At 45.4% G+C, this 21,084-nt stretch overlaps 1 protein-coding gene across 1 annotated transcript in view; it reads right to left on the minus strand.

The window, feature by feature from the left end:
- The window catches only part of LGR6 (leucine rich repeat containing G protein-coupled receptor 6), an 88,474-nt gene that overhangs the window by 47,563 nt on the left and 19,827 nt on the right, over window positions 1–21,084 (minus strand). The window contains exons 2-3 of the mRNA XM_026053070.1: window positions 14,075–14,146; window positions 4,859–4,930 (exon numbers count right to left, since the gene is read on the minus strand). Of these exons, the coding sequence (XP_025908855.1) occupies window positions 4,859–4,930; window positions 14,075–14,146 (144 nt within the window). The remainder of the gene's footprint in view (window positions 1–4,858; window positions 4,931–14,074; window positions 14,147–21,084) is intronic.

The raw sequence follows: 21,084 nt of genomic DNA on the forward strand, positions 1-21,084 counted from the left end.
GACGTTTTTCAYGTGTGTTCACAAATCCAGGCCAGTCAGTACCCAACTTGGGTCACATAAGTTGTGCTCGCAACTCTTGGAGGGAAAAGGGAGATCAGAGTGCAGAGGCAGCCCTTTGGGTAGGGTCCACTTGTTCAGGAAACATTCCCTACATTGTTCCTACATTGTCGGAACAGAGTAAGGAGCTTGGTCTAGGCTATATACTGGTGGAAACCAGATGTGGGCAGCAGCAGGGCAGAGTGTGAGTGGTAGGGGCTGAGGGCAGCACTGGGTCAGCACGCATGTGTAGGCAGGTTGTGGGCGTTGCTGGGGCTGTACATTCATGCAGGCCGKCCCAGGCTTGTCTAGGTATGGTGCAGTGGGATCTGCAGCCAGCATGATGAGCGTGGGCATTTCCCCTCCTCATTTTGGGATGAGGCAGGCTCAGGCTGTGGTTGTGCTTGGAGACTTTCTCTGATGAATTTGGTGCGGGATTCCTTCTTGACTGGTAAGCGCTGTTATTGCTGCAGCATGTTCACCCAGGAAATGAGAGACCTGGCAGAGCTGCTTGTGTGTTGGAGCATTTGATGAGGGATACGCATGTGAGGGTATGTGGGTGGGATGTGGTGGGAAGCTGTGGCAGCGCAAGTTCAGCCGTGTGGCCAGCTGGGATACAGTTTCCTGGCCCACAGAGTTCCAGGGCACTGCAAGGTTAGGGACATTCAGGCAGCAGGAGATGGCCTGGAAGGACTGGACAGTTGTCTAGATCTTTGGATTGTCATGTACGCTGCCCCCTCAAAAGACTTCCAAGTCTGGRAGAGTGTGGACTGAGGAGCTGTGTTTTTGTGGGGAGCACCACAGCAGCCAATGCACCTGGTTTCTAATGGGATGCTGTCTCTGGGACTTCCCACTTTGGGGAGGGATGAGGTTCGACTGATCTGCAGAACAGCACCTTGGAGAGAGGGGCACTTGCAAAGTCCCTTTGGAAATCAGCTRAGAAGACCAGAGAGCATCAGTTACCACCTCTGAGCAACCGTTGCTCCTCATGTGCAGAGGGGATTGGAGGAGGCTACATCTCCCCCTGTGCTCAGCTCAGGCTCAAGGCTTGGTGCACAAAGATCTCCTCATATTGTCCAGTGTCACAGCGTGTGTGTGTGGTGGGGGCAGCCTGACTCTTTGCTCTCTCTCCAGTCTCCACACACCTGCTTCCCTGGCTGTACACCTKCACGATTTCTGCAAAGGCCTATCTTTATGGACAATTTCCAGGTGTTTTCTTATGCAGCAAAACAGATGGAGTGGGCAGAGMCAAGAATCTGATCCTGTTTCCAGTAGTGCTGGGATTCACTCTGAGGGCAGGGAGAAGACCATCTGCACAGGCAGGTTTATGGAGGAATTCCCAGGGTGTTTCCCATTCTTTTTAAAACACAGACTAATTCTCTGGCAATACTGGGAAAGCACCAAGTCCCTTGGCATCCCAAGATCCATGTGTGTGTGGATATGTGGTATGCACATGGCTGCCATTCACTCTAAGGCCTGAGCACATCAAAAGTAAACCACAAAAATTGTCATCATCCCTAGTCACCATCCTATGTCCTGGAGGGACATCCCAGTCATTAAAGGTATGAGCTCAGATCCTCATCTGGTGGTTCAGCAGTTATTGAATATCTGCATGTCCTGTGGGGCTGAGTCCAGGCACCTGCCATCTGTCACATCCTAGCCAACTTGTGACAGAGACTCCAAACATCTAGAAGCAATCTATSCTGAACATTCCTGAGGCCATCAGCTTGATGACCTGCTCGTCCTGTCTTTCAGATAGTTATTTCCTTCCTTATTTCAGCAGCTGTGGCCTAGAGGGATTATGTTTCTCCTCGTTAACCTCTTATTCACATTACGTAACCTCAGTTCTCTCAATTTGCCTTCAGGCCATCACCAGATCASTAATCCATCTCACTGTTTTTTAAAAAAGTCATTTACTTTTCTTCTTCACTGGCCACAGGAACTAGTGCCTTAGCCTAGTTCATCTAGATGGGTTAGTCTCATCTTCAGAGTGTTGGGTAATGGGGAGATTGCAGAGGACCTTGCTAACAGGTGCCCCTGGGAAACAATGGCTTGCATGGCAAATAAGAAGCACAGTAAGAGAAGAGAAAGCTGAAGAATGGCCTGGGAAGAGGGAGCAAGGCTTTTCGGACACTCCAAAGTCACAGTTACAGGGAGACCATCCTATGATCTCCCTTGTCCAGGCTTTGAACCAGACTGAGGAAAGGTGCAAGTCATGAACTCATAGTTCATCAGCAAGTCAGTGCCAGGAAGGAGACTTGTACCCCCTTCTCCTGCGCTACTCTGCTGGTATACAGATTGAAATTTGCAGGTGGAAGGTGTTAGAGGTTGCTCAGGGGGTTACCCTTTCTGCTAGTCTCCAAACACTGTTTGCTGACCTGTCTCTGGGGAGAAATGGAACAGAACCTACTGAGCTGCTGTGGTGTCACCAGTCCCATTAGGGACACTGCTCAGTGAGAAGAACAACTTGAAAGAGTTGGTCGTCTTTCCCTTCCTCCTTCAACACCATGTGGTTTTATTTTGTCTTTTCCAACTTGAMGAAATCAATGAGAATCCCTGTCCTTTTCAAGGGTCCTTCCAATGCGATTAAAGCTGGTATGCTCCTTAAGTCTGTCCTGGCAGATTTTCTAATGTTGATCCAGCAAATTCCCATGGATTAATCTACCTTTTCAATGCTCCTCACTGCCTGCCTCACTGTCATGGTGGCAGAAGAATTAAAAGGTGGGTGGTTGATCTCTATTTCTGGAGGAAGCAGCCTGGAGGGGACTGACAAATATATCCAATGACCTCACTCCTGGAGAGCCAGCAATGTCATCACAGAAAATAGGTACAGCAGGTCCTACAGCAAAAGCACACAACAATCCAACATTCCTCCGCAAATGTGGCCAGGAAAATGTCAAAAAAGCTTTGAAAAGTGATATGCTCCCAATGATACRAAGACTGGCAATGCCCTGCTTTTAGAAAGCAGGAACTTTAAATAACAGCTCCATAGCAGGGCCTGCATGGGCCAGTCACTGTGAGCATCAGCCCTTCCTGCTTTGGCTTTGGCTCTGGGCTTGTCCTCTGCAYATCTCCATGGGAAAAGCCAGGGCTTTTGCTCTAGGTTTAGGAAAACCSTGGTTCGGTTTTGATGCAGGGACTTGCTGTGACAGCACAGTAACCACCCTCTGAGCACAATCATTCCGTGAGTAAGGCAGGCTGTCCTAAAGCCTCAGGACACCAACCATTCATCTCACAAGATGACCTGGAGCAAATTTCTCTGTGCAACCATATCCCAATTGAAAATACAGAGACAGAGGTGCTAAACCTTTAGGGCTCTTCTTGGAATGAGGCCAYGCAGGAACCTGCCCTTCCTGGTGTGGGCAACCACGGAGGGGCATGTGGGTCGTCCGTGAGCACATCTGCATGCTGATGGCAGGACAGACAGAGCACATTCTTCTTGCTTTTCCAACCTGCTGGGAGCTGTGCTGGCTCTGGAAGCGAGGCATCACTCTTCTATTCTGCATCAATAGTTAGCTGGGCCTGACACAAGTAAGAATTGATCAAAAGCGGCTTTCAAAGCTCCCAAGCTCTCTGAATAGAAAGTTCCTCTTGTTGAAATTGGGTGGGAGAGCTGCGGTTTTTCCTCAGTTCCTTTGATTTGTTGCCTAATGCAGGGGATGGATAAATCTCTAAGCCCTGAGATTTAGGGCAGGATTCATACTTTACATCTTAAGAAGACGTAGTAAACAGCCTAAATTCTCTAATCCTGGGAGCAGGTTTGTACCTGCTTGCTCTGTATAAACTGGGCCAGCTACAACAATTTTACGTTGTGTCTGAGTTCAAAACATCCCCTTGGGGATGAAATGTTTATTGCAGGAGATTYTTAAAATAGCTCCTGAAAGGGAGAAAAATGGAATTGCAGCTGAACATCCTGCACGGATTCTGTGGACTTTTTTCATGGGGAAAAAACTATGTCACATCACGACCGATAGGTCACTCCCRGTCCCTAGAGAGGAGTTTGCTGGTAACCTTTGTCACTCCATCTTTCTTGCAGACATGGGCAGTCCCAGCCCTTCCCAATGACYGGACAGAGGTGGGTGGTCTGCCCACAATGACTAGGTCTTTATTTACCTGGTTTGGTAGTTCCTAGGTATTGCCTGAACACTGCAATGCTCCTGAGATACAGCTGCACATGTCTGCCCTGCCTCTGTGAGCCAACTGAGCTCAGGCTGAAGTCAAGAGTGCCCAAGGATCCTCTCTCTCCTGGATGCAGGTAACTTCAGACCCTTCTAGAGACCTCCTGGGCTATCTGGCCTGCCTGCAGTCAGRCACTCTGTAGCAAAGGCAGATGGCTGTAAAGAGGTAGACAAAGAGGTTCTCTCAAGAGAACACAGGGTCTTTCCAAGAGTCTTTCCATGTCCAAGGTATTTAGATGTTTGAGTTCTTGTAAACCTGTCCCTGCTGTAGTCTACATGACAGATAGGTGCCATTCTGGCGTCAGGAGACCACATCTGTAGCACTGTGAACAAATGGGAAGTGAAATTCATAAGGATATTTTGTGCATTTTATCCAAAATATAAACATTTGCAAGCTCACTGTTGTTCACAAGCCATGAAGGACTGTATGCTGGAGATGATCTGTTCATATTTTGCTACAGCAGAAGCAAGGAAGTGGTGGCCGTGGCATTTGGAAAGGATGCAGCTTCCCCTCACCAAGAGAGGATGTTAGGCAACATGACTAACACTACACCAACCTCTGGCTGGTTCTAAGTCCCAAGGCAGGAATAAAGGTGGACAAAGGAAGACGGTGGTAGCTGTTCAGAAGGGAGTGAATTACTTACAGAATCTTCAGACTGTAGAGGCCAGAAAAAGCTTCCCCTGGGATCCTGGAGATCTGGTTTCCAGAGAGGCGTCTGCAGCAAAAAGGAGATCCAGTAATGTGTCAACATCCTTGTAATGGCAATCTCTTCTCTGCAGAGGCTTAACAACTCATGTATCTTGTTAYAGCCTTCCCAGAATCACAGAATCACAGAATGTTTAAGGTTGGAAAACACTATGTAGATGCTACAAGAGGACCAAATTAGCTGAGTATGCTTTGCAAAACCAGGTCAGAGATGGCAAAAGTGGTTCTCAGATGGGCAGTGAGGTTGACACATGGCTGGAGAAAGCCTTAGAAGACAAAGATTAAGGAAATGTAGGAAGGATAGGAGAGAGGAAGACAAAATGAAGAATAGTATCACAAAGAGGACTGGAACCAGGAGGGTCACAGCACAAAGTGCAGGAGACAGCATTCAGAACTGGTGGAAAAGAACTTGCAAAAAAACTTTTGTACAGGATCATCTGATCACTATGCCCAAATTTTAACAAGACCTAGAAAAGGCTGAGACATTAACATGGATTGTTTTTTTTTATCACTGGCATGGAAAATTGCAAACAGTTCTCACCGTTATCATCATTTTCACAGCTGTGGTCCTGAGAAATTGTGATGGGAGACTGTGGGGAAGCCAGGAATATAATTCAGGACTCTTCAGCCTAAGATTGGTGTAGGAACCTGAGGATCTTTCTGTTTTCCCTACAGTGACAAATCTAAACCCCATGCCCAGTAGCCAGAACTCATGAAGGCTCATGAAAATATGAGGAACTCATGAAAATAATGAAATTAACCTGCCCAAATCACTGCTGCCTTCTTGCTTTACTTTATGATCCCAAGTGGTCAAAAAGAGGTGAAGGTTCCATAGTCAAGAGGTTCCACAGGCACAGAGTAAGAAACTATTTTCGTCCTCATAACTTGCAGTGGAATTATTGCATCTCCCAAAGACAGAAGTAAACATGCTTGTGGTGATAAACATGCTTTCGGCTCTGAGAAACTGAATCACCTTCAGAGCCTGGGCACACATGTTTGCAAACGTGTCCTATTCATTTAGCGTTGGCAAGAAAGGCAATTCCCTTTTCAAAATTTTGGCTTTGAAGGAGCCAGGTGCTCAACTCAAGCCATATAATCCAGGCTGGAAGCAGCCTGCATCTCAGTGAGGGCACTACAGAGATTACTGGGAGGGTGGCCGCAGTTTTGGGGGAGTCACAGTCATGGGTGGCAGTGCAAGCTGGCATGGATGCCTGAGCTCTCTCCCTCCCTGTCTCTTCCCTTGGTAATCTAGAGAAAATTGCTCCCATAATTAGGCCTCTGACAGCACAAACATCACAGGGTCCTCTCTTTAATGTGTGTGAGCAGGTTGCAACCTGCCTCTTCACAGAATGTAAACTGCCTGACGGGATGGGCTATTTGTCACTTGGGGGGCTGTGATTTGGGGTAATTGCTCCTTTGATTGCTGATTTCCACACGGGAGGGAGTGCTGTCTGGGAGCCTGGAGTGCTCGGCTGTGGGGGCGGTGTTTCAGCACAGCCTCCTCAGTCCATTCCCCGTATTCCCCCATTTGCCATATCTGGAGACTGCGTCCAGTTCTGGGCTCCCCAGTTCAAGAGGGATGTGGAGCTGCTGGAGAGAGTCCAGCGCAGGGCTACCAGGATGATCGGGGCCTGGAACATCTGCCCTGTGAGCAAAGGCTGAGGGAGCTGGGCCTGTTCAGCCTGGAGAAGAGAAGGCTGAGGGGGACCTGAGCAGTGTCTATAAATACCTCAAGGGAGGCAGTGAGGAGGGGGCGGCCTCTTTTCAGTGGTGGCCAGCGACAGGACTAGAGGAAACAGCCACAAGCTGAGGCACCAAAAGTTCCACAGGAACTTAAGGAAACACTTCTTGACAGTGAGGGTGACCGAGCCCTGGAACAGGCTGCGCAGAGAGGTTATGGAGTCTCCTTCTTTGGAGATCTTTAAAACCCGCTTGGACGCAGCCCTGTGCCCCGTGCTCTGGGTGACCCTGCGTGAGCAGGGGGTTGGACTAGATGACCTCTGAGGTCCCTTCCAACCTTAAGCATTCTATGATTCTATATTCTGCTGGCCCTTCTGTGGTGGGTTCTATGTCCTAAGCTCTTCAGTGCCCCTTCCTGCTCCCTGCCTGTCCCTGCTGTGCCTCGGCCAGCAGGATGCTACACATATTGCCACTCACATGCGCTTTTCAGCTTGCTTCCTGGTGTGGCTTGCCTTTGCTCATGTGCCCAGGTGTGACCCAAGTCCACGTGCTGAGTGGCTAAACAGACCTGAGATCTCTAGGATTAGCACCACAAACTTGGAGCAAGGCCAGGCCTGTGCTCCCAGCCTTCAAGCTGSTGGCAGGGAGCCATGTTTGCTGGCAGGGCATGCACTGGACCATCGAGGACACAACAGAATGTGAGGGAAAAACAGTTTTGTGTGTGTGGGTGTCATGTTGTCTCATCTCTGCGTGTCACACAGAACAGAAACTGTTCTCCAGCCCTGCAAAGGGCAGTCATGATGCTCTGTTGCTTGCCACTGGCTTGCCCTGCCCTCCATCCATCTCTTCTTTCCATTCCTGCTTCTCATGGCCAGCACAGCCCAGCTTTTCCCACCATATGCAGACCTCAGAGCCCCRCTGAGCAGCACGGACAAGGACAGCACCAACCACACCCACCGCAGTGAATCACAGAATATCTAGCGGTATTCTAGTGATCACAGATCATCTAGCCTAAACTACCTTCTCAAGCAGGATCATCTAGAACACATTGCAGGATTGCATCCAGGTGGATTTGAATGTCTCCAGAGAAGGAGACTGCAYGGCCTCTCTGGGCAAGCTGGTACCCAGCTCTGTCACCTGCACAGTGAAGAAACTTTTCCTTATTTTCAGATGGACCTTCCTGTGTTTCAGTTTATGTCTGTTGACTCTTCTGTGTGGGCCTGTTGTTGGCCACCATCTACCAGGACAACTGCCAGTGTCCAGGCCTTAATCCTGGGTGTGGTAGACAGGTGTCCAGGCAAGAGGACAGGACTGTCCTGTGTCTCTGAGAGCAGAACAGGAAAGGATAGGCCTTTTGGACTATTCCAGCCAGCACGAGGAGTGCCCACCAGGAAGAAATGCCTGATTACTGTCATTAGATCCTAGGCTATTACATGCAAACATCCCAACACACAATGTGTTCCATCCATGTGTAACGATTCCCCTGTCCGTTGTCACCAGGCAGCCTCTCTGTGACTTGCCTCCCTCCTCTGTCCCTCTGCCTCCCAGATTCGCCAGGAATTTCGCAATCTGGCAGGCACAAACTAGCTGACTACATCTTTAGATGCCAAACCGTATGAAATTCGTGAAAACGGCTCACTCATTTCTATAGCGCTTTAAGTGATGTTGCCAGAGTGACTTCCACTGAGGCATTTCTTCATTTGTTCCTTCCATGGAAAAGACTGAAGCAATAGCTTGCTTCGAAAAAAAAGAAAAAGAAAAAAAGAAAAAAAAAAAGATATTTGCTTACCAGAGCTCCCCCTTCCCTACCTCGTAAGGCTATAAGCCCCTTTGGAGAACAAGATAAGAAGGCATGCAGCAGGCACAAGTCTGCCAATYCTAAAGACAGATCTGAGCTGAAGCCGTAGACATGAACAGGAGCTTCTGTGATACGGACCAGACTTTCACTGCTCGAAGAACAGCTTTTTTTCTTCCTCTACATTAGGGGTGTAAAAGTGGCTSATGGAAGAGAAAGAACGGTCAAGCGGAAGGGGAGAATGGGAGCTGGAGTTGGTTGGTTTGCTGTGGAAAGTTTGTGTATTCAGTGGATTTTGAATTCTGCTTCCCCCTCCGCTCCAGTGATTTCTGAGAACATTCCTCCAAGCTTTGATCTGCTTTCCCAATACACTCCAAGTTGGAAAAAACTCGTAGGTTACTCTATTCAGTTACCACAGGCTCCCACCCCTCCTGTATCTTGGGCTTCTTGGTCATGCTACAACTTTCATGGCACACCCATGAGAGATGTTTATTGGGCATGATTGCTCATGTCAGGTGCTCAGGCAACATGATGATGCCCTTATCATTCACATTAGGAGGCAGGAACATTGCCCATTGGCAGGACAGGACAAAAATGTATGTCCATATCCCAGTGGAATTTCCCCCTTGCCAAATCTTTATTGTGCTTGTCAGTCTACCTCTTTGATCTCTTCTTCTAGTTCATTTCTCATTTACTCAGACTGTTAAGGCAGAATCTGTGTTCAGAWTAATTCTCTGCCCTCCTCTATAAACAGTGTCATCATGCCTAGACTTTGCCATCTCCTGGAAACACAAGGGACGTATGGCTCAGTGTTATGCTTGAGTTTTTTCTCAACACATTTGTGTAAAACAGGAATGAATCCAATTAAGTCACACACAAGTGAAAACATGATATATCAGAGAAAAGATTGAGGCTTGGACTCTCCCTTCCCACACATGAATCTGCAGCTGGTCCTCTTTGGTATCACCTGGAGGTGTCTCTAATGTAGACTTTACTGCCTTACTCCATCATTGAGGAGGAGACTACGCAGGCCCTTTCTTAAGTCTGCTCTCCATGCCCCCACCAAATGCCTGTTCCAACTCGATAGATTGATGGCATTTGCTTCTTATGTTTATGGTCTTCAAGCCAGTTTTCAACCCACACGAATGTTCATATGCAAGATAGTTTGGATTATTTTGCCAAGTAAGATTTAATAAGACACAACTCCTTAGTGAACAACCCAATATAGGGCACTAAATGCATTCACTCCATCCCCTTTTAATATAAGCTGTCAAGGGAGATTAAAATCTTCCTTCAAATCTTCAGTGTTGCTTTGATTTTTTCTTCCTTTACTATGGGGCATCACTTGGAATACTCCAGAAAGAGCCAGTGTTTTGGAGAGGATTTTTGAGATGCTGAACATAGAACAGATGCCAAAGAAAAGGAACTAAAATCTCTAAAATTTTCACAACATTTTAAACTTGTTTTGGGTGAATCATTAACATTTCTTCATTGTTAAATGTGCATAGAGCAGAACCCCACAAAAGTTCTTTCTCACCTGTACTTTAGCTGATGCCTGCCTCCACAACATGCCAGATTTCACAGGGGTGATGACTGGAAATCTTCCTCAGAGGAATTATCCTCTGATCCTCCCTGTGTTGCCACATGCACTGATTTGGTGACCTCCTCTGTAGAGAAGTAAATGTCAACCAGGAGGACAGAATATCCTTGATAAACCATGGTGATTCCTCTTGTTACTAACAAGTTGGAGGAGAATCATAGCAGTGTGCTCAATCATAGTGTCCTGCCTTCATAGACACAGGAGTTAGTGTCCTGGAGAGGAACAAATTTTCCCAAACATTGCAAGGAGCTGCAGCTCACAGAAAGATCAGTACTTGTCACTCACATTCAGACTATTTGGGAATGGAGCACTGGAACAGGAGAGGCAGATGCCTAGGGAATGGAGTCTCAAAGATTTGGCATGACAAGGCAGGGTCATAATGTCTTGCAGAGATGCATGGAATTGCATGAGGTCACAGTCCTGCAAGTGCTGGTCCCTCTACCAGAGATTTGTGAAGTCTATTGTGTTGCAGAAATACCAGGACACCTACCAAAACTACTCTCCTAAAAGGATCTTCTTCAAATATGTTATTCTACTGCTCCAGGAAAAGCATTTCYCTGTGCCAGCACAACCAAGCATTGCCCAGAAATCCCAGCACCCCTTGACACAGCAGAACTAGCATTTCAGATAGAGTCACGTCCCAGACACAGTATTACTGGAGCGCTCCTTCTCACGGGAATGACACTCAGAGTGTCATTCAATGGAGTTATGCTCTGTGCTGGACAATATCTCAAAGACGGATGTCACAGATGTCCATGCACTGACATGAGTGGCTCCAACACCAGGCAGAGGAATACTGATGCAATGCTGATGCTCTGTAACCTTTTGCGGCTTCACTGCCCCTTGTACCCGCATAGGAAAAGGATGAAGAAGGGTCTTCTCTGGGAGGTGAGGAAGATGGGGCTACTCCGGTCCCATTACTGATGTATATGATGGCATTTTGTTTCATTTTGCTCCTACACTGTTGCTTGGCCTCCTGTCCCGTGTCACAAGAGYTGCATGGCACAGTCTGCAAGGAGAGGCCATGGATTGTGAGTCTGCTGTGACTGAACCAGGCTGAATGCAGAGGCGAGGCACTCCCCATGAAGGTGAGTCCCTCTGCCCCCAGGGCCCCATAAGAGGCAGGTGAAAGAGCCAGTGGCTGGGAAGGGGTCTGATCTTGCCGCCGTGCCCTGAAGCAAGAGGTGAATGGCAATGAACACCTGCCTTTGGCTGCAGTTTCTCTGCTTGGCACCAGCCACTGGTGTTTGGATTCAAAGCACAGTAACAAAGCCCTTGCCGGCGAACACATTTCAACATGTTATTATTCCCAGGCTGGCTTTCAAGATCCTCTTTCTATTCCTTCTGTACTGATTGCTCTTGTTTCTCTTGGCTCCCAGCTCTGGCTTTTCAGGCTTCATTAACTGGAATTTATTAGCAACTTTAAACAATCTTCCTGCTGCCAGAAAAAAAAAAAAAAAAAAAAACAGAAAGAAAAAGAAAAAAAAAGAAAGAAGGAAAGAGGAGTCATACTAAACCCCAGGCTGCTCCCTGTCTGTGTGAGGCCCTCATCTGAACATCCCGCATCCAGCCTGCGACAGGCTTTCTTTGGAGGAAAGAGACGGTGAGCGCCCGTGCTGGAAACCCGCCTGCTTCCCGCACTGCCTCTCTTGTCCTCTCCGAGTGCCGTTCGCTCCCTTTTCCCATTGAAGTTGGAGACAGGGTAGTGACAGAGAGCAGAGGATGCCGACTGACAGCCCTCCAYCAGAAAGCCGCCTTTGGAAGGCAGTCTTTGGGGAAGATGCCTCTTCAAAGTTGGCTGAAACTGAAGAATCTCTTCACAGTCTTGGAGAATAGTGCTAATTGCATCCATAACACCTTCCTGACTAGCTCAGAGGAAAGATTAATGACTAATAGGACCTAGTAGATGGGTAAAAAACWTGCTGGATGGCTAGGCCCAGTCCTGCTGTTCTCTACTTTTCATGAAACTCCATATTTATGGGGAGCTTCAAGCGGTGCTAAGATAGATGCAGAGGAAAAGGAGACATCATAAAAGGTGACATTATACACATTATAAAAGGTGACATATGAAAAAGACCAGCTCTTTTCTAAGCTGCTTAGATCAAGAGTTATTGGAGGTACAGCCAATGACAGGAAAGACTGGCAGTGATAGAGCAGAGAATCAGCTTGTGGAGGAGGATTTTGTTTTTTCTGGGACTTACTGGGGCTGGAAAAGGGCGACGCCCCTGGCCACACCCTGATCCAGGGCCAGGGGTGAAAAGGGAGTTTTACGGATGTTTCTGAGTATTAGAACAAAAAAAGTTCTAAGAAACTAAGTATCTAAGAAACAATAGTTTTAGGGAACTTGAGAAGATCTGAAAATCTGTGTTAAACTTGGCAAAAAAATTTGGCTGAGGAATACAGAATTCTTTTTCAAAATATACAAACTTTTTTTTTAAAGGCATCTTTTGTATAAGGCTTTTCAGCTTTCACTTTAAAATACCATTTTCTTTTCAAGTTTGACCTAAGGAAAAACAATAAATAATAAAACRTAACCTGAAAATGAAACAAAATACTTTGTTTCGGGTCAAATTGATCAAACCCCAGATGACCAGTTTTACCTCACTCTGAAATGAATTTTGTGATTTTTCATTTCACTTGATGAGTCCTCAAGCCTATTTCCAAGTTTATCAAGGATGGATTAGGAACACAGGAGGGCACGAAGCAGGCAGGGGCTGGAAAGTCACCCAAATACCTGCAGCTGAGAAACTTGATAGAAGGAGGTTTCCATCTGACTGAAGGTAAGTAATTGCAGCAAGGACAGGCTTTTCAGCTCCAGACTCTCCCAGACTTCCTAATAAGCACTCTTCCAAAATCAACTTATTCTCTTCTCCCCTTACCTACACTGTCCCCTTTCCATCCTCTGTCACTGCAGCCTACAATTCCAAACCAGACTTGAATTAGACACCCTGATACAAGGGAATATGTTCAGAATAGACAAAATACACAGAGAATTCAGCTGTGAAAAAATGAAAAAAAAATATATTGAGGGTATGCAAGCAGACAGGGCTTGGAAGTAGCTAAATTTAGGTCTATTCTTATGGGTCTGGCCCTATCATTGCACAAAGGGTAGTTTTCTCCTGAATATGAGAGACCTGACATAATGTTTTGGGATGAAAGTTTGGTTCAGTTACTTGTTTGTTATAAGTGTCTTGACAGGTCTTGCTGTTGAAAGAATCTTTTTCACTTCCTGGTGTTACATAAAAATACTTCATTGATTTCAAGCCAATTATTTGATTTCCATATATGAGTTACTATATTATTGCTGTCAAATTCAAGCATAAACTTGGGTATTCATAAGCRTACAATGTTGCAGTTTCTATTTCTTTTCTAATTATGGTATTTTTCCTAGTCAAAATATCTTTCTTTTCCAAATGAGGAATTGTGGTGTTTTTAACCTCTAGTAAAATATTCTCTATGACTTCCAATTGCTTTTCAGATTTTCCTGTTTAATTTTTTCCTCTTAGTCTGTTTCATTCATAATTATTTTTGGCTGTGGGAAGCTGGCTCTTTTGGACTTAATGAATATTTATTCAACGCTGGTTGAGACTGCTCTGTTTGTACATGACATGCAGTCAGGACTTGATTACTTGCAGCAAGACAACTGTTAATTGTATACAACAGGGAATATTGTCTCTGCGTGAATGAAAAGCAGTACTACTCCAAGGAGTGCTTCGGGTGCCCACCATCAGGATGAGCTATTCCATCACTATCCCAGGGACTGGAGGTTGTATGCAGAAAGGTGAATGAAGCTGCTTGTTTGTCCGGCCTTGTTCTGGAGTAAACTATTAATTTTTTGCCACCTTTGGCATAATGGATTGACACTTCTTTTCTTTTGCTATCAGGCCTATGCATCTAAAGGTATTATCCTCGGTCAAGCTCCTACAACTCCAGCAACAATTAAACCCTCTTTCAGCTATGCAGCCCCCAACTGCATCCATCCAGCTCCAATAACAGACAACATTTTGGCAGTCACTAAATCTACAGACATCTTTCTGTCTTGCTCCCACCTGACCATGCTCTGCTCCATGGATACTTACAACTCCTCCAGGAAGCGCAGGTGGTGGAGAGTCCTGGGCTGCAGCTGGCTAATGTTGTTCATGCTCAGATCTCTAAAAAGGAAGAAAGACAAAAATCTGTCATCAGCTACTTTTAGTTGTCCGTATAGAATAAATCACTCTGCCAGGCTGTGTGTCACTTTGCTGCTGTTAATCTAGGAAACATTTCAGAGAGACGCCCTTTCCAGTTTTATCACTAATGTTTTATCATAGTTCAGGCTCTGACTGCAACATCAACCCGCAAAGTGGATGGAAGGAAATAATCACTTCRAAGTAATGACTACTTCAGGGTGGTCTACTTGGATTTCTCCAAGCTGGAGAGCAAATGATGATAATTCCTCATAGCAAAATGCATATTAGTGTCCCACACATTCCTGGGACTGGATAGGAAGCACAACAATACTGGAATACTCCTCTGTGGGCTGAAAAGCATCCTTCTGTCACCACTAGTCATGCTGATTCTCACAGACAGCTCTTCTCTTCCAGGGAACTGATACACAGCTGCCTCTGAGGAGACAACAAGCTGTGGAAGACGTGGTGCATGCTCTAGAACAAGTCTGCTCTAAACTGGAAAAACTAGAGGAGAAGACCAAGAATTAGGGCCTTAAGCCTGCTCTGTGGATGACAAGGTATATATTTAGAGTGTGGAGCATCTATCTAAATACACTTGTTTTAGTCTTTGTGATCTCCAGCTAACAACTTACTTTCTATTTGCTTAGGGTCTGATAAACTCTCAGAGATAGAGATTGTGAGGGGATCCAAGAGATCCAGGACATCTGGTGAGTCTCAACCCCTTAGACGGTGCAAAGTCTCTGCATGTTGTGCACAGCAGGAGCTAGAGAATCCAAGGACTGTGGTGTTCTCAGGATATAGAGGTAGCAAAATCTGCAGCAAATGGTGCATTAGACTGCCTAGTAGTTGGAAAATAAGGATGTTTTTGGTCTCAGAGGTTCTTCAGGAGGTCTGGTACTTAATAACTGCAATCCTGAACAAATCCTCACAGGCAACTACATACAAAGGTAACAGAATTTCTTATTACAGAAATGTAGAGCAAGTTGTCTCCAGGTGACATGTGAGCATCAGCAAGGAACAGTGAGGCAGGTGTGTGTAAAAGCATAAGCAGGTGTGTGTAAAAACAACGGGAATGACTGGGCCATCCCACCTTCCAAGTAAAGCAATTCAGATGTCTTTTAGATGCCTTATAAGCCTCTGGCTGGAGCTGTGTGAGGCAGGAGGGACTATTTCTGATCACTGTATATATGTAGAATAGCACTGATCTCCTTCAAACTGTAGACTGAATGGAAATACGCAGACCCTTATCTTGTAATGTAAGAATGAGGCACAAGGTAAAAATGAATGAATTTTACTTTACTCTTTCTTCCAGTAAATCTCATATGCCCAAGGGAATATGTGACCTTCCAATGTCAGTGGGAATCTTAGAGCAGTAACCACCTGGAGATGGATAAATGCATGGAGGAAGGGGTATACAGCAAAGGCAACAACTGAAACTAAGCTAGAAGCATGAAGCAGGGAAATGTCCCTCAACAAAACTCAACCACATAAGAGGGAGCTCTCCAGTCTGGCTGGTGCCCTCACAACTCATTGACATTTTAACTGAGATTTTGAAGACTTAACACACAACACTGTAGCACTGTGCTGATGCTTCAAAGGTCACATATCAAATGCCCTGTAGCATCATGGGCTGGCTTTGGACTCTAACTCAGAAATTGCTTCAATGGAATAGAGATTGTAAAATATTCTCATTGCTGTATGTTCTTTAGAAAATTCCAGAGTTTTGCTAAAAATGAAATGTAAATCATGYTTTTCTTTGGCAGGGGGAGAGAGTCTTGTCATTTTGCAAGGTTTTATACAAAAAAAAAAATGTGTAGTACTATGATACAATAGAAAGGTTAAAGTATTATTTTGGGCAGCTTCTATTTTTATTTTTAAATCCCTAAGGGCAGTTGCTACTTAGCACCCATTAAARCATCTTTTTTTTCCTTACATCAAAGTGTCTCCCATTTATATTGTAATGAATTAGTCTGATGTTTTGACATGTTGTGAAACAATGCAAAGATAATGAAAAACAGCATAAAACAAAAGTTTATGAAACAAAACACAGACCTGAAACATGAAAAATCTAGTTGAAATTCCGAGACTTATTCTTTAAGTTGTCCTTGCTGGCAGTTTAGAGAATAGAGTTTGTTTGCCAAATCTCATATCTTTTCAAATTCAGGGGTGATATGAGCCTCAATGAGCAAAAGAGTTTTTCTTTAGCATAGTTGCTCAGAGAGGTGGGATGCTACCTGTTATKGTAGTACTCTGAAATACTCAGCAGTGGATGTAGACCTTCAGGGTCTGCTTCAGGTATACTGTGTTCCCCACTCTTCCTCCTTGATGATATCCCATGTAAGGGATAGCCAGAAATCATGGTAGACATTGCCCAAGACACTGGGTGGGACACTGTGTCATAGTGTTTAAGAAAACAGACCTTGTGCTCTTCCTTTGTAAGGAGACATGGTTGCCTCAAAGGACGTACTTGACTGTGACACTCACAGACTGSGTCTATAGGAAGCTACTAAGCATCCCAAATGGTGGCTGTCTTCTCAAGCCCCACACTGAATCATTATATCAATATCTTTGCATTCCCCAAGAAGTCTAGAATATTCATGTGGTCCCATTCCAGCACAGACTCAGTATCTCTAKCCTCTTTCAGTGCTGGTGCTGAACACATGTGTTCCTGGATCATGAGACAAAGATTCCTCATGCTCAGGCAGTTGAGTTTGTAAGAGGACAGTGAGGAGAATGTCTTAGTATCCTCATGATTAATTAATTGCACAATTATAGCACTAGTGCCTTCTGACTGTGGTCCAGTTGCCTGTTTTCTGTGGGAGACGCAAAAAGTCAGAGCAAAATTCTCCTCCTTGTCCCATAATGTTACAACGTTGGACTTATTTGTGCAAAGYATGGAGAACTCTTGCCTTGCTGAAATCCCTAGAAGATGAGCAATGTCTCTGTCTTCTGACCACTCTCATTTTTATTAGCACACAGCAAGAAATGTACAATTACACCAGCTTTAAAAAAGAAGCCTAAAGGCAATAAAGGATGGCTTGAGAAATTCTTCAGATTTTGCTAGGGTGATTCATAAAGGTTCTTGTTATCTCTTTTTCCCTTTATCTTGAGATCTCTGAGGTCACCACCAAATGCCTGAATTGTTTGGGGTGAAGTTGGTGCTGCAAGTAGAATCGTTCTTGGAACCATACAGCTACCAGAATTTTTTCATAAAAGCCTACAGGTTGAAAATTACACTAAGGCTAGTCTCCATAAAGAAAAGGAGAAAGGGAAGATAAAGACATCAAAGCAATGAGAGCTCATTTGCATCACACCATATCTGGAGGCATCGGTCCTGCTTCAATCCCATATCACTGCAATAGGCCCACCTCTCTATGTTTGGAAATAGATCAGTTGTTTTAGATCACCCCCCATGTGTAAGCCCTATCCTAGATCTCCCCTCTATTTCAATAATAAAGACTCCATCAAGGCCAGTTTGCCTGGGTGAGATTAAGCCCATGCCCACACCTGCAGGTCTTCAGACGTCTGTTCTGTGCAGTGACCTACAGCAAACACAGACCTCATACAGCCCTGACGCCTCCTCCTCCTGCTCCTCCTGTAGCTCTCCTGACTCTCTGCTCTGCTCTATGCCCTGTGCACGTGAAAGCAGAAAGGAGCCAGAAGAGGTAGCACAGTTCTGCCCTTGGGAATGACTAACATGAGAACACCAAGGAATAATGTTGAGGAATCCTCTGCCAGATCAGGGCTGTCAGTGATCTCATCCCAGGGCCTGCCATGGGAAGGTCTCTCCCTAGAAAGCAGAAGAGAAAGCGAGAAGGGAAAGGGAGAATGATAGGACACTTGGCGGACTAGACTTCAGTAACATGGGAGTGGACATGGCTGAAAGGCGGTAAGGAGCTGCATCCAGAATATGCTATGCCGTGGGACAGAGGTGAAATTCAGATCAGACTGTGAGTGAATTTTTTTCCCCAAAAGTCAGAACTTGAATCTTGCTGATCATGTTAAGAGAGTCTTTTCTTTGGGACTCTTTGTTGCTGGACAGCTACTGTCTTGGTTTGCAGAGAGAAGTCTGCATGGTGATAAATGGGGAAAGCTTTTTTATTGTGGTAATACAGAGAGAAGACTGCTTATCTTGCCAGATACAGCTTTCAGAAGCATACTGAAGTCTGACCACCTCCAGCCTAGAAGATCACTGGATTATGAGTGCCCTGGTGCTGTTTTGGCTGAAGTAGGGGAGTATAGCTCATACACCAAGCCCAGGGGCATGAAAGAAGTCCCTTTAGAACTCAAAGACTCCTTCCAACACCTCTGCTTTCAATGCAGCGGCTGCTTTAGGTAGGTTGTTGATCAAGCACTGGATATGATTTTGTGAGTTCACATTTCTGGTAGTTCCCAAGAAACAATTGCCAATAGAATTGTTTAATGACAAGTCTTTACACAACTATAAAAGGGTTTCTCCAGTGTTGATGTTAAAACAATTCTCAGAGAGAAGACATTCCAAATCAAAAGTGATTTGGAATAAAAATCAGTATTTTTCTCTCATGTGATCATCCAAACAGGACATTTCAGTCTGAAACTTTGTTCTTATTTTTTTTTTTTTGCCTCACCTAATTACATTCACAATTCAAATTGGCATCTTCTGCTTTAATTAATGCAGAAGATGAAGAAAAATGTTGTGCTGAGAACTCTTACCCTGCTCTACTCTGGGATACTAGCCACACTTGCCTGGGGATTGGCTGAGGGGCACTGTGTGATGTCCCAATAAGAGCAATGCAGAAAGTGGGGCAAGGCAAGCCAAAGACTGTTGTAAGCCACAAGGTCCTTCTAGAGAGCCAGGAAATCCACAGTTGTTTTTTGCCAGCAATATGGTTTCTTCTGCAACCTGCAGTACCTGAGAAGGGAGCTTGTACACTGTAGTCTGCCCTGCCTGCTCCAAATTTCTGCACACCTCCCAGAGGACCTCTGTGGGCAGCTTACGCTATTACATGCTGTGTGCATAAGACTGATTTTCTCTTCAGGCCAAAAAGGGGCTTTGCAGCCCCCCAACACCATTTGTAGGGTTCAGTTTGGTCATGTGCAGCACCTTTCTCCTAACCACTGCTCGCTCTCGATCATGCTGCATCAAACCCTGAACACCCACTCTGTCCAAGATTTTATTTCCCATAGTGGCTGCAGTAGTCTACTTAAACTAGCCAAGATGCTTTCCAGATTCTACACTTCTCAAGGACTCCTCACAARTCATTTTGCTATAAGCTCTGCTTGGTCCTACTGCGCCGTGATTCCTACTGCTCTGTGATTGCTTTTCTGTGGGGTGGTCAGGATGGCAGCAGGATGCAWCAAAGGAAAACTGGGCTGTAAGTACACAATGAATGTTAAGATATGCCATGGAGAATTTATGTGCACTACATGTGCACCGAAAGAAACCAGTCTCAACCTGCGAACGTAAACTCAAGTATTATGCAAACATAAACTCAAGCATAGAGTGTGGCCTGCCAGTCTCTTGATTTGCTCAGATTGATATTCAAAAAACAAAAAGAGTTGTGTCAGTCTGAGATCTGGCAGAAGGGACAAAGAGAGACAGTGCTGTGGCTTGGGAAATAGTCCCCAGAAACACTCATACTTTGGCCAGTGCCCCATTTGGATTGTAAAGACTTAGTGCTGCCAAAGACTGTGGTTAGATAGCACTTGCTAAACAGACTCAGCCAGCACCCCCAACCAGCAAGGACAATTTGGTGATGTAAATAACCAAAGAGCCAAGGATGAGTTCTCATGCCTGAAATGGTTTTGGAGGGCTGATTTCTGATGTCTTCTAACACTGCTCTAACTCTTACACCAATTGTGTTGCAATGGTGGCTGACAAACATGAAAATGTGGGCGGAAAAAAAATCCCATTTGGCTTGTAATGCATGATGAGGTAAAGTTTCTTTTGCAACATCACTGACTTTCTCTTACAAGCATTGCTCTCAGAGTCACTTTGGAAACCTGGGTTCAGTATTATCCCTACCTGTTAGCAACATGGAGGGAGTTGGGATCAGCACCTTAGTGCTGCAAAATCAAGACTGGGTATTAGAGTGCTGCTTTAGCAGTCTAAAATCTGGCCTTTCTTGGCTATCCTGATTTGCAAACACAACAACAAATAAATATAGTTCTTTCTTTGGCTTGAACAGGCATTAGCCTCACGTGCCACAAGGACACAGCTCACAAATGGCCTGTCTTGGTTTTAAAAGGGATTAGGACATAATCTGGGCTACAAATTTAGAAGTGAGGTCTCAGGCTGCATCTCACTGTGGTCCTTTCACAGGTTTGTACCTACAGCACAAGCCTCAGCACAGACATAGACATTAGCATCATACTAGAGACCAGGAAGGCAGTTATCTTTGCATCCTTGAGCTTTGTCCTTGGCTGAGGTCACGGATGCCCAGTGTTCACTGTTGTTAGGTCACGATAATACTAGGGAATTAGGTTGTCCTCGTTGCTCTGGTAAGGAAGGCCATGAAAGCTCAYGGATGTGGCACTGGGCCCCTGTGCTCATTTCCCTACCGGCCTGTAGAATGTACTTCAGATGTCCCGGCCAGCAGAGAGATATGTTGACTTCAATGATACCACAATTGCCAAAGAAAGGCGCTATTTCGGTTGAGTGTTAACTCCAGGTTGTCAAATGCACCTTTGAAGCTGGGATCCAGCTGTCAGCCTGGCTGTAGGCAGGGCGTCTGTCTCCAAAAACAAAATCCCCCGCCAAAATCCTGCTGGTTCTGAACAGCAGCCTYCTCATCCAGCCAGCTTGGACCTTGTCTGCATTGACCTGCACTGCTGGCACCATTTAGTTACCTAAATGGAGACCCTGAGATACCCTAGAATTCACATTGGTTTCCAGTCGTCACTCTAGTGATCTCATGTGTGTCCTGCATTATATCTATGGG

This window comes from Nothoprocta perdicaria, unplaced genomic scaffold (assembly GCF_003342845.1).
Source record: "Nothoprocta perdicaria isolate Ctin4 unplaced genomic scaffold, notPer1 scaffold_97, whole genome shotgun sequence".
Lineage (NCBI taxonomy): Eukaryota > Metazoa > Chordata > Aves > Tinamiformes > Tinamidae > Nothoprocta > Nothoprocta perdicaria.